Source organism: Melanerpes formicivorus, unplaced genomic scaffold (genome assembly GCF_026170545.1).
Source record: "Melanerpes formicivorus ecotype bairdi unplaced genomic scaffold, bMelFor1.0.p_v2 SCAF_22, whole genome shotgun sequence".
NCBI classification, from domain to species: Eukaryota; Metazoa; Chordata; class Aves; order Piciformes; family Picidae; genus Melanerpes; species Melanerpes formicivorus.
This window is the reverse complement of record NW_027142374.1, coordinates 589,463-605,750: the sequence shown is the minus strand read 5'-3', so window position 1 is coordinate 605,750 and position 16,288 is coordinate 589,463. Positions and strand designations below refer to the sequence as shown.

Sequence of the window (16,288 nt, the reverse complement as noted above, 5' to 3'; positions counted from 1 at the left end):
GTCCCTACAGGAGAAGTGCTCCAGCCCTCTGATCATCTTTGCAGCCTCCTCCGGAGCCTCTCCAACAGATCCAGATCCTCCTTGCACTGGGGGCTCCAGAAGTGGACACAGTACTGCAGGTGGGGTCTCACCAAAGCAGAGCAGGGGGGCCAGAATCCCCTCCCTTGACCTGATGGATACACATCTTTTTGAGCCCACTCAGGACATGGAGCATGGATGCAGCATTAGGCATGCCAGGATTCCTGACCTCTGCTCACTGACTGAGTCCCACCTCCACCCAAAAAACTGCCCACACAATATTAAGCCTTCCACACCCTCCCATCAGCCCTGCAAACACACCATGCTCATGCAGAGCCTTCCAGTCCCTTCATCATCCTCATAACCCTCTGCTGGACTCTCTCTGCAGTCCCCCTGTCCCTCTTGAACTGGGCAGCCCAGAACTGGACACAGAATCACAGAACCAACCAGGCTGGAAGAGACCTCCAAAATCACGAAGTCCAACTGAACTCCCCAACCCTAGCTAATTAATTAGACCATGGCACCTAGTGCCTCATCCAGGCTTTTCTTAAATACCTCCAGGGGATGTCAACCCCACCACCTCCCTGGGCAGCCCATCCCAAAGGGCAACCTCTCTTTCTGTGAAGAATTTCTTCCTAAGATCAAGCCTTGATCTCCCCTGGCACAGCTTGAGACTGTGTCCTCTTGTTCTGCCACAGGTTGCCTGGGAGAAGAGACCAACCCCCATCTGGTCTACAACCTCCCTTCCCTTCAGGTAGTTGTAGATGGCAATAAGGTCTCCCCTGAGCCTCCTCTTCTCTAGGGCAGAGCAGAGCGGGAGGAGAACCATGCTGGCCCCTCAGGTCTGCTCCTCAGCCTCTGCAAAGCTCCAACTCCGCAGCAGCAGGCTCAGGGCAGCCCCGTGAGCCAACGCTGCTGCCAGCTCCGCTGCTGCGCAGGAGTTCGTGGGCTTCACTTGCAAGTCAGCAATTTTATGGCACTTGTGGTTGGCAGCAGAGCTGAGGAGCTGCCCTCTGAGGCTTCACATCCAGATCAACAGCACTCACACGGCGCTGGCTCCTCCGGCTCCTCCTGACCCGCACCGTGTGCCGAGCGCTCTCCTGGCAGAGCTTCCTGACATCTGCAGGCTGGGGAGGAGGGATGTCCCACAAGACACCTTTCCATGTAGCCTTCAGCACAACAGGGTTTGGAAACTCCTTGATCTGGGTGGCCACAGAAACCCTGGGTCTTAACCCCACCTCCGAACCACAGCTTTATGAAAAGCTTTCAGGCACGTGGGAGCTAAAGGGAGACTGCAAGGCTTGGAAGTCTTCTCCATTTGCCTCCCAGGACACTCCTGTTGCTTTACTGCTGCCTTAATTAAGGCCTGGCTCTGTGCTCTCCTACAGGCAGGGCACCACCCAACCAAAGGGAACAACAAACACTTCCTCCATCACCATCTCATGGGCACAGAGCCTGGCTATGAGCTTTGCCACAGCTGGGCAGGAGCCCATGGTGCATTCCTGGTGCATTCCTGGTGCATTCTACACCTCCTGCAGCCAGTTCCAAACCTACTGCCTGGTTTCTGTCTTCTCTGCCCATGAGAAACTTTCCAGGATAAGATTTGCTCATTTTGACAGCGGTGAAGCTCCCATCTCCCACGCCAGGGGATGTCCATGCACAGCAGGGCCACCTGAGCACACATCCAGGCCATGAACAGAGGCAGAACCGGCTGCAAGGAGACTCCCCACTGCTAAGCCATCACAGCAGCACCGAAGATGGCCCACCTTGAGGTGCAGGCTGACAGGCCCAGGAGCTGCCCCCCAAACCCAGGCCCTGCTCTAAGATGGCACTCCTGCAGCACGCCTGAGGTGCTCTCACAAAGGTCCCAGTGCCTTTAAGCCACACACACAGAGGCGTGCTCACCACGGAGAATCATGCAACCACAGAACCATTAAGGTTGGAAAAGACCTCTGAGATCAAGTCCAGCCTTCTACCCAACACCTCCATGACCACTAGACCATGTCCCCCAGGTGCCTTGTCTACCCATTTTCTGAACACCTCCAGGGATGGTGACTCCACCACCCCCCCAGGCAGCCTGTTCAGAGCCTTGCTTGGCTTTCCAACGCCAGTGCTGTGGGCTCTGTCCTGCATTGCACTGTTGGTGCAGAATCACCCTGACAGCAGCAGCACAACTAGGCATGGTCAACTCCAGCTAGGAGAGCTGCTTCAGGCAACACCACACTGAGAGCATCTGAGAGCTGCTCTCACAGCAGCATCACTAACAGGGGGAACCAAAGAGGAATCATCTGGCTTACTTTCCTGCTAGCTTCTTAGCTCCTGTGACTTTCCAGTGCTCCAGAAATACAAGCATGGAAATGAAGGCAAGGATGTCAAGGCATCAAGATGCCACAGCATGTATTTACATGAGCACATGGCAGGGGGATGCATGGCACCACTGGGACAAAACATCCAGCTTTCCTCTCACCCAGAGGATGATGTGGTGGAGGCCCCATCCCTGGAGACATTCAAGGTCAAACCTGAGGGGGCCCTGTGCAACCTGATCTAGCTGGAGATGTCCCTGCTTACTGCAGGGGGGTTGGACAAGATGACCTCCTTCCAACCTGACGCATTCTGTGAATCTCTGATTCTGTGATGACCATGGGAGAGGGCCAAAACTTCACTGGGATAAAGCAAGCTTCCAAGGGTTATTCACACCTGCTTCTGACCAGAGAGTTACTGGAGAGCTCATTTACCCTCTACCCCTGCAACTGCTCCTCCACTCCCCCAGAGCTGGCAGCACCAGGCACACCACACTGCAGCCCTCCAGAGCTACCTGGGGTGGCTTTTTCAATACCTTTGATTTTTCTAGAGCTTCATGCAGGCCTCAGAAACCTGCAGGAGCACCTGCCTGCCTTTGCTCGGGTGGAAACCCGTCCAGCGACCTCTGTAGTGCCCAGGCTCAGCACTCTGACATGAGAGGCTGGCAGGAGGAGAGAGGGACAGAGCAAGGGCAGGACATGGCTGCTGGGAATTCAGAAGGGATCCTGACTCACCTCTCCACTCTTAATCCCTGTCCCAAAGCAGCACTGCAGCTGGCAGCAGCCCTGCTTGTCCTCGCTGTCTCGCTTCCCCACGCAGCTGTTCCCAGCCCCACGGAGCCAACTTCCCACTCTGGCCAGGAATGGGATAAGGGAAAAAGGAGGTTAACCTGCAGTATCTGCCAAGCCCACTGTGCTTCAGGCTCCAAATCCCAAGCACTTTATCATGCCCTGTAACACACTCTCCAAACCCATGTGGGAAAAGACAACCATGGGCAACTACACATCCACACATGCCCCTCCTGGGCACTGAATGTGAAGCAGCCAGCCTGGCACCAGTGGCTCCCAACACACAGAACCATCAGTTACCTCCAGGGAGCACATGGTGCTGCTCTGTTTAAAGCCAATTCTTCTGCCAATTACTCTGCCAACATTAAGATGACCCCCCCCACACACCACCAGCCCCTCCTGCCCAACAGTGGAGCTCTAATCAGTCCTCCCCACCCAGAGAATCATGAAGGTTGGAAATGTCCACTGAGATCATCGAGTCAAACCCTTAACCCAACACCACCTGGAGCATTAAACCACATCCTGAAGTGCCATGGCCACACATTTCTTGAACACCTCCAGGGATGGGGACTCCACCACCTCCCTGGGCAGCCTGTGCCAATCCCTGACCACTCTGACAACAAAGGCACTTTTCCTACTCCAACTCTCCAACCTAAACCTCTCCAGGCACAGCTTCAGGCCATTTCCTCTCATTCTAGCACCTAATACTAGGGAGAATGATGCTCGCTGGAGGCTCTTGGGGCAAACCCAACTCAGATGCCAGAGGTTTTCAGACACTAAAACTGGCCCTGAGCCCAGGCTACTTCAACCAAGCTCAGGGGGACCATGCAGGATAGGATAGGATAGGATAGGATAGGATAGGATAGGATAGGATAGGATAGGATAGGATAGGATAGGATAGGATAGGATAGGATAGGATAGGATAGGATAGGATTAGAAGCAGGATTAGGTCCTGCTTCTGACAGTCTCATAGAATCAAAGAATGTTAAGGGTTGGAAGAGAGCTTGAGAGATCATTGAGTCCAACCTCCCTGCCAAAGCAGGATCACCTAGGGCAGGTCACACAGGATCACATCCAGGTGGGTCTTGAATGCCTCCAGGGAAAGAGACTCCACGAGTTCCCTGGGCAGCCTGCTCCATGGCTCCAGCACCCTTACAGCAAAGAAGTTTTTCCTCATGTTGAGGGGGGAACTTCCTGAGTGCCAAGTTTGTGTCCTTTGACCCACATCCTACCACAGGACAGCACTGCAAAGAGCCTGGCCCCTTCTTTTTGATGCCCACCCTTCAGGTATTTATGAAGAAGATCTCCCCTCAGCCTGCTCTTCCCCAGGCCAACCAGCCCCAGGTCTCTCACGGCTCAGACTCTCCTGGAGCTCGAAGGGTTGCTGTAGCTGCAACTGGTGAGCTGCTCTGCCAGTATCGACGTGCTGCTGCAGCCCCAAGTCTGACAAAAGAGAGGCCTGGGAGGGAGCAGGGCAGAAGGAACCTGACACCGAGGAAGCCGCCAGCCCAAAGCTGCAACCGGCGGAGAAGCTACGGGCAAAGCTGGGAAATTAATTGAGTTCTTTCATGCAAAGTGCAGGAGTTATTTTCATTACATCTGCCCCAACTTCATTAAAAAGAACAGAAGCCCATGGGCTTTTTCTGTCTTGGCTTTTTTTTCTCAGGTGCTGTTGAGCATTTCCGAGGCCAGGTTTTAAACGCAGACTAATCTGTTACCAGCCAGGCACTCTGCAGCAGTGGGAGCACACAGGATCCCCAGGCAAGCATTCACCTGGACACCAAAAAGGAGAGAGAAAGGTAGACTGCAACTGAAGACATTCCAAACCCAAGCAATTTAGACACAGGCAATCCAGGGGGCCAAGTGGAAACATGTAGAAGGAGGCTAAGCTTCTAGAGAGGTTCCTGCCACTACCACCATGAGACTCAAGAAGAACTGAAACAAAATGGTTCAGCTTGGGGCTGTTCAGTCTGGAGAAGAGAAGGCTCCCAGGTGACCTCATTGTGGCCTTCCAGTATCTGAAGGAGGCTACAAGAAGGATGGGGAGGGACTGCTCAGGATCTCAGGGAGTGATAGGACTAGGGGGAATGGAATGAAGCTGGAGGTGGGGAGATTCAGGCTGGAGGTGAGGAGGAAGTTCTTCCCCATGAGAGTGGTGAAGCCCTGGGATGGGTTGTGCAGGGAGGTGGTTGGGGCCCTGTCCCTGGAGGTGTTTAAGCCCAGGCTGGCTGAGGCTCTGGCCAGGCTGATCTAGTGTGGGGTGTCCCTGCCCATGGCAGGGGGGCTGGAACTACATGATCCTTGTGGTCCCTTCCAACCCTGACTGATTCTATGATACTATGATACTTCATCATCCTGAACATTGAGTACCTCAGATGTGGGGACCTCATTTTGAACACTGCAATGAAGCTCAGGGGCTACTAACCACCTGTTTTGCATCACTGTGAAATGATTCCAGCCTTCTGCCCAGCTCTGAGCTGACAGCAAGATCCAAATCCACTTGGAGCAAGAGCTTATAAAACTTAGAGGAACAGGAGGAAAAACAGACACCAAGGAAACTCTGGTGTATTTCAGCTAGAAAAGATGTAGGCAAAAGTTTGCTTTGACTTAGTTGTTTGGTTGGTTTGGGTTTTTTTTTGGAATCAGAAAAAGACAAGCTTTTACAAATCACTCTTCTTGCCCAGATTTCAGGGTCTGTTTGGCAGCCTGCCCACTGCAGCACTTCCACATTTTCAGTGGACTTCCCCCGGGCTGAAAGCAAAGCATCACAGCGGGGCGAGGACAGGGAAGCAGAAGTGGCACCTGCTCTGCTCCCTGCAGCTTTGAAGTGGCTGCTGTAAACCAACAGCATCTCTCCACTCCTTGGGAAATCACCCATCCCTTTCCCTGTGGCAGCTGTCACAGGCTGAGAAGCTGGGAAAACCTGGGGATTTTCTGCATGAGCAGGCAGGTGACGTGACCGATTTCGCCAGCGGTTCTCTAAGCAGAGCCTGCCAAAGAGCAGACAGAAAAGATGCCTCTTACAGATAGGCAGCAGACTGAAATGACCTGGGGTTGTCTTCTGAGAACAAGGGCAGCACTCAGGTGGGTCAGGGAGAAGAGAGGGCCAAGCAAAAGAAAACTGCAGGATTCAAAGAACAGGTTAAGGGCAAGTTGAAAAGCATGAAAGGAACAGAAAGCCCACGTGTCGGTGAGCTCCAGGGCAGCAGGAGAAAGAAAAGCTTCTGTGCTGGAAGCACAGCACAGCACAGCTCCCATCCCAGGGAGGGGACCACCCCTGCCCCGGGCAGGAGGCCAGCAGTGCCTGCACCTGCCTCAGTGGTGGCTTGCAGGAATCAGAAATGACAGACCAGTATTTTGTGCCTCTGGGCTGACACAAACGTCTCCACTCCTCCTTTTTTTATTCCTTTGGAAGGATGCTTGCAATTAACTGAAACTCAGGATCTTAAGATCTCAAAAGTCAACAGCACAAATGGGTCCAGCCACAGCCATCAGAGCAAAGCTTTCTGCTGGGCAGAGGACTCGGCCACGGAGCTGCACCAACCAAGCTTGGTCACACATCATCCAAACCTAGCAAGGGCAAAGACAGCGCTGAAGAGGGAGCACGGCACTGAGAAGAGAGAACAGCACTGAGGAGAGACACAGCACTGAGGCACTGAGGAGAGAGCACAGCACTGAGGAGAGAGACAGCACTGAGGAGAGACACAGCACTGAGGAGAGACACAGCACTGAGGAGAGACACAGCACTGAGGAGAGAGCACAGCACTGAGGAGAGACACAGCACTGAGGCACTGAGGAGAGAGCACAGCACTGAGGAGAGACACAGCACTGAGGAGAGACCACGGCACTGAGGAGACACCACGGCACTGAGGAGACACCATGGCACTGAGGAGAGACACAGCACTGAGGAGAGACACAGCACTGAGGAGAGGGCACAGCACCGAGGAGAGACCACAGCACCGAGGAGAGACCCAGCACTGAGGAGAGACCCAGCACTGAGGAGAGAGCACAGCACTGAGGAGAGACCCAGCACTGAGGAGAGACCACGGCACCCAGGAGAGACCACAGCACCGAGGAGACACCACGGCACCATGGAGAGACCACAGCACCATGGAGAGACCACGGCACCGTGGGGAGACCACGGCACTGTGGGGAGACCACGGCACTGAGGAGAGACCACGGCACTGAGGAGAGACCACGGCACCGAGGAGAGACCCAGCACTGAGGAGAGACCACAGCACTGAGGAGAGACCCAGCACTGAGAGACCCAGCACTGTGAAGAGACCACAGCACTGAGGAGACACCACAGCACCGTGGAGAGAGCACAGCACTGAGGAGAGAACATGGCACATGGAGAGACCACGGCACCGTGGAGAGACCACGGCACTGAGGAGAGACCACAGCACTGAGGAGAGACCATGGCACCATGGAGAGACCACGGCACCATGGAGAGACCATGGTACTGAGGAGAGACCTCAGCACCGAGGAGAGACCCAGCACTGAGAGACCCAGCACTGTGAAGAGACCATGGCACTGAGGAGAGACCCAGCACTGAGAGACCCAGCACTGAGAGACCCAGCACTGTGAAGAGACCACGGCACTGAGGAGAGACCCAGCACTGAGAGACCCAGCACTGTGAAGAGACCACGGCACTAAGCAGAAGACACCTTTTCCAGGCTAAACTCAACACATCTTGCCTAGATAAGGATCCATGGTTGTGTTAATCACTCCCCCCACCACAACTCCCAGTCCTACTTTGGTTGAACTCCAAGCCATGCTAGACAACCCAGGCAGAGCCACATATGGCATCTCCATACAGTGGTTCAGGCCACTTCAGAGGACACATCACCTCAGGAAATCACAGGCCACCAGCTACAAACCCAAAACCTCGACCCATAGCCTTGCTCCACTTCTTGTGCAAACTCAAGCAGGGCATCTCATCAAGAGGTCCTGTCACAGCAGGAGGAGGAACCCCAAAAGTAGGAGCTTGTGTGCATAGGTTCCTGAGCAGCATGACATAAGCTGCTGGCCCTGTGGGTCCCTAAACATGGCAAAAGGTGCAAGGATCTCCCTAGGCTGCCTCTCCATTCTTCATGGACAGCTTCTGGACATTCAGGAGCTCTGTAGGGTGAGAACACAACCTCTGGCCCCAGCCTGCAGGACACAAGGCTTCTGACCAGTGCAAGTCCCCACTCTCAGCCCCAGAGGAGGGAACTGGGACTTGCTGGTGCTTGGTGACAGTTTCAATGCCCCTTGGCATGTGGTAGCCCCAATCCCACCATCTTTACCTGTGCTGCAGCTGCCCCACCGGGCCACCCGAGAAAAGCCAACTAGATCCCCACTGCTGGAGATTTGGGAGTAACTCCACCCTCAAGAGCCCTTCTTATCTCGGGATTGGAAACCAACCCAGCCTCCTCCCAGCGACACCCAGGCATGGCTGGGGATGGGGAGAGCCGGTATGGGACACGCAGCCCAGCTGTGCCAGTGGGACCGGGAGGGGATGCAGCATGTCCCCGTGGCACCCCTTGGCACACACTGCCACCCACGCAACCTGCCCCGTCACAGCCCGCGGGCAGGGGGCCGCCAGGCAGCGGCGGGGCAGCCGGTCCTGGGCGGGTGGTGACACCGAAGCAGGCGGTCAGGCACCAACCCGGGCGCACCAGCCGGCCGAGTGCAGAGCCGAGGGCGGCTAGGATGGGGTGCCGGTGCCCAGGGCAGGACAAGGGCGGCACTGCCCACGGCGAGGGTGCCGGGGGTGGGAGGTGCGGTGCGTGGGGGTGCCCCTCACCGTAGATCATGGCCAGGCCGGTCTCATGGAGGAAGCGGGCACGGCGGTGCTTGAAGAGCCAGATGGTGAGGATGGTGAGGGTAAGCAGCAGGATGAAGACGAGCAGGTTGGCGCTGTCCTGCCGGTGGCTCTCCTCCGCCGCCTTCTCCGACACGATCTCCTCCTCCAGCGCCCCGGGACGCGCCGCCACCACCTCCCCGCCCGCCGCCGCCCCCGGCGCCCACAGCCCGGCCAGCACCGCCAGCACCGGCCCCGCCATCGCTCCGGCACCGGCTCGGCCCCGCCGCCACCACCAGGAAGCGGTGCTGGGCGCAGGCGCCGCGGGGCGGGGACAGGAGCTGCCGGGAGCCCGGATAGCAACGGGCCGGGGCGGGGACGGGCGCCGCCGGGCAGGGGAGTGGGACTCGAGGGGAGGGTGCGGCAGGGGAAAAGAGTCTGGGGGAGAAAGTGCGGCGGGGAGAGGGGCTGGGGGTACGTTTTCAGCCAGCGAAGGCCCGGGGGGGACGATGCGGGGTGCGAAGGCGGTGTCTGGAAGCTGGGAAGAGGGAAAGTGAGTTGAAAGCGAGCAGAGATTACAGGATCCCAGCGTGGTGGGGGTTGGAAGGCTCCTCCAGTCCAGCCCCTCTGCTGGAGCAGGGTCACCCACAGCAGGTTGCCCAGGATCATATCCAGGTGGGTTTGGAAAGTCTCCAGAGGAGGAGATTCCACAGCCTCTTTGGGCAGCCTGCTCCAGGGCTCCAGCACCCGCACGGCAAAGAAGTTTCTCCTTCAGTTCAAGTGAAACCTGAGTTCCAGTTTGCGTCCGTTGCCCCTTGTCCTGTCACTGGGTGCCAGCGAAAAGAGCCCAGCCCTACTCTCTTGCCTGCCACTCTTTAGCTATTGATCAGCACTGGGGAGAGTCCCACTCAGGCTGCTCTTCTCCAGGCTAAACAGCCCCACGTCTCTCAGCCTGTCCTCTTCATGGAGGTGCTCCAGTCCCCTCAGCACCTTTTAGCCTCCACTGGACTCTCTTCAGTAGTTCCCTCTCTCTCTTCAACTGGGGAGCCCAGAAGTGGACACAAGGTTTGCAAGAGGGTTGAAGAGGGGCAAGCAGCTTTCAAGGGTGCAAAAGAAGTTCCCAATGATGGAAGGACGGCCAGGGTCAAAGGAGGTTTGCAAGAGGGAAAAAGACCAAACAGCAGACTTAATGGAAGTAAAAGGTTTTGTACAGCCATGCACGGGAGCAGTTGGTGATGATGGGGGTGGGATGCTGTGGAGGGGTGTGTTGCCCCTGTCCCAGGCTCCTGGGGGGCAGCAGCAGCCTACACTGCACCCCCGGGGCTGGAGCTGGGAAGAAACCGGGAGGACAATGTTGCCTTCACACCGTGCCAAAGCGTGTGGATAGTGCCAGGAACTGCGGTCAGCCCTGAGGTGGGATCAAGTCTAAACTTCTCACGCACTTTACCAAGAAATGAGAGAGGATTTGTGCAGTGGATGGGGCAAGGGCTGCAGTAAATACCACAGCGATCATCTTAAAGGTGATTGCAGAATCTAATTGCCTTTGTGCACTTTGGCATTGAAAGAAACTTCTTCCCTGTAAAGGATTCTGATACATTTTGACAGCAGTGTTCCCAAGGGAGGTGGTTGGATCCCCATCCGTGGAGCTGTTTCAGAGAGGCAGAGCCGTGGTGCTAAGGGCCGTGGTTTAGCACCAGCCATGGCAGAGTTAGGGAATGGTTGGACTCAATGATCTTAATGGTCTTTTCCAACCACAAAGATATTGTGATCTTTGTGCCTTAGGTGGCATGGAGGAGCGAGGATGCTTGTCCCTGCAGCACAGCCGGGTTTCCGTGCTGTGCCCCATGCCTTGCTCAGTCGGGAGTCGGGGCGCGCACCCCTTGGCACCACTGCTCTTGCATGGGAGCTTCAAAGCTTTGAGGTTACCCACATGGAACGTGGGAACTGCCGCGGGCTCCTGTGGCCCCGCACTCTGTGCTCAGCCATAAGAGTGCTCAGCCATGAGGCCACCCTCCTGGCCCGGCCCTGCGGCTCGCTTGCCTCTCATTTGCCCGACGGGCGCATCCCTGCCACCGCTCCCCCTCCTACCCGCGGGGCGCCTTCCACGGCCCCGGCCCCGCGCGGGAAAGCGACGGCGCGGCCCCGCGCGGGAAAGCGACGGCGCGGCCCCGCCCCGGAAGCCCCGCCCCTGCGTGACGCCATCAGCAGGCGCCGCGGGCTGCGGGCGCCCCTGGCGGTGGCGGCGGCGGCAGCAGCGATGGCGGCCGCCTCGGTGTGGAAGGGGCTGGTGGGGCTCGGCCTTTTCGCCCTGGCCCACGCGGCCTTCTCGGCGGCGCAGCGTGAGTGAGCGGGCGGCGGGGGCTGGCCTGCATCGGCGGCATCGATTGAGGGAGGGGGCTGCGGCGCGGGGAGGCCTGCCGGGCCCCGTCGCCCTCGCCCGGCCGCCGGAGGAGCTCCGGGGCGGGGAGCGGCCCGGGCCGCGGCGGCATCGGCATCATCATCACCGTGCCCGCGGGGGGGCCCCGCGGCGCCGCCGAGCAGGCCGGCTGGGGCGCTGCCGCCCTTGAGAGCCGCGCTGCGGAGAGAGCGGAGTCGGTGCTCGCCGGGAACTCTGCGGGAGGAGAGCGGGGCTCGCCCCGGGCAGGCGCCGCGGCAGCCGGGGCAGGGAGCGGGGAGAGGGCGGGAGGGTGCCTGTCGCTGCAGCGCGGCTTCATTGCTTGCATCTGCCCTCCTCGCAACCATCGCCCAGGCGCCAGGGACGATCCTCCCTAGTGAGAAGTGACAGGACGGGAAGAAGCGTCCTCAAGTTGCACCAGAGGAGATTTCGGTTGGGTGTGAAAAGAAACTTCTTCCCTGAAAGGATTCTCAGACGCTGGAACGGGCTCCCCCGGGGAGATGGTTGGGTTCCCATCCGTGAAAGTGTTTCAGAGAAGCAGAGATGTGGTGCTGAGGGACGTGGTTTAGCACCAGCCTTAGTACAATTAGGGAATGGTTGGATCTCAGGGGGGTTTCCCAACCAGAATCATGCTACGATTCTAGAAGAAACAACTGTGCTAGAGTTTTGCAGTGCAATGAAGGGTCACAGGGAAGTCCCATGTCAGTTCAGTGGGGTGTTGGGATCAGCTGTATTCAGGGGGAGCAGAGTCTCAAAGCAAGACCAGCTGCCTGGGGATGGTTGGGTCTGGTGTCTGCCTGAGACCTACAGCCAGCTCTTGTGGGGTTTCTGCCCTGCTGCTCTGTGTGTTTGCTGGTGCCAGTGTTTGATGCCTGTGTGTCTTTCTGTTTTGTAGATCGTTCTTACATGAGATTAACAGAAAAGGAAGATGAAACGTTGCCCATAGATGTAAGTTCAAGCTCTTGCAGCCTTTGAAAGGTGTGATGCTGTCTGGGTAGCTTGGTCTTTCTCACTTCCATTTTTATGTGATAGGCGAGAACAAAGGGTGAAGTGGCTTTTTAATTGCACTTTAATTGGAGCTCCCTCTCTCAAAAGTACCTGCATTTGCTCTCCCAGCTTCCTGCACTGTGTCAGATCTGTCAGAGAGAACAAACCCCAGGTCCAAAAGCTCCCTCTCCTTCTTTAGAGCTACCCTGAAGCATCTTGGCCAGGAGTTCCCTGAACATAGCACAGGGGATTTTTGCATTCACCTCCTCCTTTGCAGCATAAACATCCTCCTCCCTCTGGCTTTTGTTGGCTGACATTTGTTTACCCAGAGTGGCTGCATGCCCATTTGATCCCAGCACAGTGTGCTTCAGGAGTGGGTGGAGGGTTGGGGTTGCAATTTGCATGATGTATTTGGAACATTTTTTTGGTGGTGGTGGTAAAATTCCACTTCCAGTTATTTCCTCTTGGGGTTTTTCTTTTGGTTTGCTTAATCAGCAAGGTGAGGAGATCAAACTCCCACAAGAAGCAGGGCCACTGCTGCACAGGGTGTGGTGGCAGCCAGCTCATTCTTTGGGGAGAGCATTAGATCCTGAGGTGCAGAAGAACCCTAAGGATCTTGCTGAGGAGCTGTGTGAGTCAGTTCAGTGCATCCAGGACAACCCAGGGTGTCAGGCAGCTGAAGCTCTGCTCAGCTCAGCCGTCCTCTGGCCGTGCTCAGTAGGCAGGGCACTTAACCTTGTGGCCCAGACAAGAGCCAGGAGAGTGATCAGAGGGCTGGCAGCCCTGCCATGTGGGAAAAGGCTGAGAGAGCTGGGGTTGTTCAGCCTGGAGAAGAGAAGGCTAGAGGAGACCTTATCACCATGTACCAGTACATGAAGGGTGGCTACCAGGAGGATGGAGACTCCCTTTGTACAGGGGGTGCCATGGAACAGACAAGGGGTGGTGGGGACGAGTTACTGCTGGGGAGATCCCATTGGACTCCAGAAGAAAGTGTTTCCTCATGAGAACAGTCAGGCACTGGCATCATCTCCCAAGGGCAGCAGTGCAGTCTCCTACATCGGGCAGTTTGAAGACAGCTTGGCAGTGTGCTGGGCCAGCTCATTTCAACCTCACTGTAAAGGTTGGAGCAGATGCTCCTTGAGCTTCCTTCCAACCTGGCATTCTGTGATCTTCTCATGCCTCAGTTTCCCTGGTGCTGAGCTGCCCCCACTCTGTAAACACTTGCTGTCACTGGACACTGCTTGGAAGATGAGCTCTTGTGGTAACTCTGCAGTAATGTGTCTGTTGTCCTGTGCTTCCCTCTCTTACAGATAGTCCTTCAGACTCTCTTAGCCTTTGCAGCTACCTGCTATGGGATAGTACATATTGCAGGAGAATTCAAAGACATGGATGCCACTTCAGAACTAAAGAATAAGTATGTTTTACTTCTTCTTGTCCTAAACACCTCTGTCTGCTCCCCTCTGTAGCTCACTCTTCAGCTCAGCTCTTAAATGCATGTTGCAGGCAGGGAGGCTGAGAGTGTCACACCTGGGAAGACCAACAGTGTCCTGAACTTCAGAGCTGGACAGCAGAGTGAATGAAATTCTTGCTTTTCCTCATCTAAACTCCTGCTCTGCAGTGTTGGTAGAGGAATGAAATACCTAGCTGGGAAGTAAGAGCTCAGCAGTTACCAACTGCTGTCAGGAGATGGTCTTATGGAGCACGGGGCAGCGTGCCTGGCTCACCCTCTCTTTGTCTTGGCTTCTTTGCAAGAGTCTGAGTTGTTTGACTCTCACACTGGACTGCATTTGAATCTCACACTGACCTATACAAGGCACTTGTCATTGTTGTATTTCATGGCATTTACCTGAACCCCCTGACCTCAGACACAGAAAGGGATGGAAAGCTGAAGGAAAGCTTGTCAAGGTGTTAGGACAAGCGAGAGCTGGAGTAAGGCTGGTCCCTCTGCATGCCCCAGAGCTCAGGGAAGGAAGGGGAGGTTTGCAGGCTGCTCAACTTCTGTATATTCAGCATCTGCCATTTTCCACCCTGGGCTTTGTATGTTCTCTGTGCTTTGGCTTAGGAAACCTCTAAAGTGAGCGAGTTTGGGATTCCAAACTTGTATTTCCATGCCTAAACCCTAGGCTTGACTCTTCTAAACCCCTATGCGTGAATCTTCTCAAGCTCAAGAGTCTCTGTTCTGGTGAGACCCCACCTGGAGCACTGTGTCCAGTTCTGGAGCCTCTATTACAGGAGGAATCTGGACATGCTGGAACCTGACCCAGAGAAGGGCCATGAGGATGAGCAGAGAGCTGGAGCTCCTCTCCTGTGAGGACAGATTGAGGGAGTTGGGGTTGTGCAGTCTGGAGAAGAAAAGGCTCCAAGGAGACCTCATTGTGGCCTTCCAGTATCTGAAGGGGGCTACAGGAAGGCTGGGGAGGGACTTTTGAGGGTGTCAGGGAGTATCACAGTATCACCAAGGTTGGAAGAGACCTCAAAGATCATCAAGTCCAACCTGTCACCACAGACCTCATGACTAGACCATGGCACCAAGTGCCACATCCAATCCCCTCTTGACCCCCTCCAGGGATGGGGACTCCACCACCTCCCTGGGCAGCACATTCCAATGGCTAACAACTCTCTCTGGGAAGAACTTTCTCGGACTCAGGGGGATGAAGCAAAACTAGAAGTGGGTAGATTGAGATTGGATGTTAGGAAGAAGTTGTTGCCCATGAGGGTGGTGAGAGCCTGGCACAGGTTGCCCAGGGAGGTGGTGGAAGCCTCCTGCCTGGAGGTTTTGGCAGCCAGGCTGGATGTGGCTGTGAGCAACCTGCTGTAGTGTGAGGTGTCCCTGGCCATGGCAGGGGAGTTGGAACTGGCTGATCCTTGATGCCCCTTCCAACCCTGACCCTGCTCTGGCTCCGTTAACCTTGTCCTTGCGTTTGCTGTCTCCTGTCTCCCGCAGGACCTTCGACACCTTACGGAACCACCCGTCCTTCTACGTCTTTAACCACCGCGGCAGAGTCTTGTTCCAGTCTCCAGACACAGCGAATTCTTCTTCAAACCAAGATGCTTTGGCATCCAGCTCGGCGCTGAAGTTCCGGAAGCTCGAACCTCTGCGCCGCTAAGACTTTTCCAGAGGAGCAGAAAGCACCCAGGAGGAGGAGGAGGAGACTGAGCTGTAATATCCAAGTCGGGGATGTCAACACTGTTTCTTTTCTTATTGCATTTCTGGAGCAGTATTTATATTGATCTTCCAGACTTTAGAGAGTTTTATATATATATATATATGTATAAATATATATATATATATATATAAACTAAGGAGGGACCTACTTTGTACACCACTGTTGGTGGAAGAGGGAGGGCCCCAGTGGCGGATTGGCAAACTGGGGTGTCAGAAGTACCCCGCCGTCAGTTCGTTTGTCAAAGCGGCTGACTCGACTTCAGTTCCCAAAACACCCAAAAAAAAGGGGGGGAGGGAAAAGGGGGGGGGGGAAAAAAAGCTGATTTTTTTTTTTTGGTTCTTAACTGCAGTCCATGTCCTTTGACAAGGTGGAATGTTTGGGAGGGCTATTTATTTGCACTACGGTTCGTGGCGCTCCCTCGCCGAGGCACCGCCGGGTGCGTCGCATCGCTGAGCAGCACAAGCAAGGGGCGGTGTCTCCTCTGCCTAGGGTGCCCAGGAGAGCTGCAGGGTTGCAGGCACAGCAAGGCCAAAAGGTTGCTTGCTCTCTTTCTCTCTTTTTTTTTTCCTCTCCTATTGGTTTTTTTTAACAACTAGTTGTGTGAAGGTTTGGGGTTTTGTTGGGTTGGTTTTTTCACCACCGCCACCCCCCCACCCCCCCCCCCAGTCTTTCGTTCTCACCTCATTTCCATGTTGCCCTTCTTCAGGCCTGTGTAGCCTGCCCTGTGTTGCCCCCCAGGTTGCCTGGGATGTGGCTGTCTGTGGGGTGCTGCTCTGCAATCACCCTTAGGGGTCTGGGGTCGGTTACAAAGGGTCGCTCTGCCAGCTGCAAACCTCTGAGCTGCCGG

The 16,288-nt window shown here is 55.8% G+C and overlaps 2 protein-coding genes across 2 annotated transcripts in view; one reads left to right on the top strand and one right to left on the bottom strand.

Moving 5' to 3' along the window:
- The window catches only part of SLC9A6 (solute carrier family 9 member A6), a 43,108-nt gene extending 33,954 nt beyond the window's left edge, over nt 1-9,154 (bottom strand). Inside the window, 1 exon segment of the mRNA XM_068151767.1 lies at nt 8,893-9,154. Coding sequence (XP_068007868.1) covers nt 8,893-9,154 — 262 coding nt within the window.
- Nucleotides 9,155-11,117: 1,963 nt separating this feature from the next.
- MMGT1 (membrane magnesium transporter 1) lies at nt 11,118-15,742 on the top strand. The gene is made up of 4 exons (XM_068151765.1): nt 11,118-11,231; nt 12,183-12,235; nt 13,585-13,688; nt 15,219-15,742. The coding sequence occupies exons 1-4, from the start codon at nt 11,150-11,152 to the stop codon at nt 15,379-15,381; spliced, it is 402 nt and encodes a 133-aa protein (XP_068007866.1). The 5' UTR covers nt 11,118-11,149; the 3' UTR covers nt 15,382-15,742.
- Nucleotides 15,743-16,288: the final 546 nt, after the last annotated feature.

Coding starts and splice junctions, on each gene's coding strand:
- MMGT1 (XM_068151765.1), top strand. CDS start 11,150: ATGGCGGCCGCCTCGGTGTGGAAGGGGCTGGTGGGGCTCGGCCTTTTC. Junction 12,236..13,584: donor ATGAAACGTTGCCCATAGAT/GTAAGTTCAAGC, acceptor CCTCTCTTACAG/ATAGTCCTTCAGACTCTCTT. Junction 13,689..15,218: donor ACTTCAGAACTAAAGAATAA/GTATGTTTTACT, acceptor TGTCTCCCGCAG/GACCTTCGACACCTTACGGA.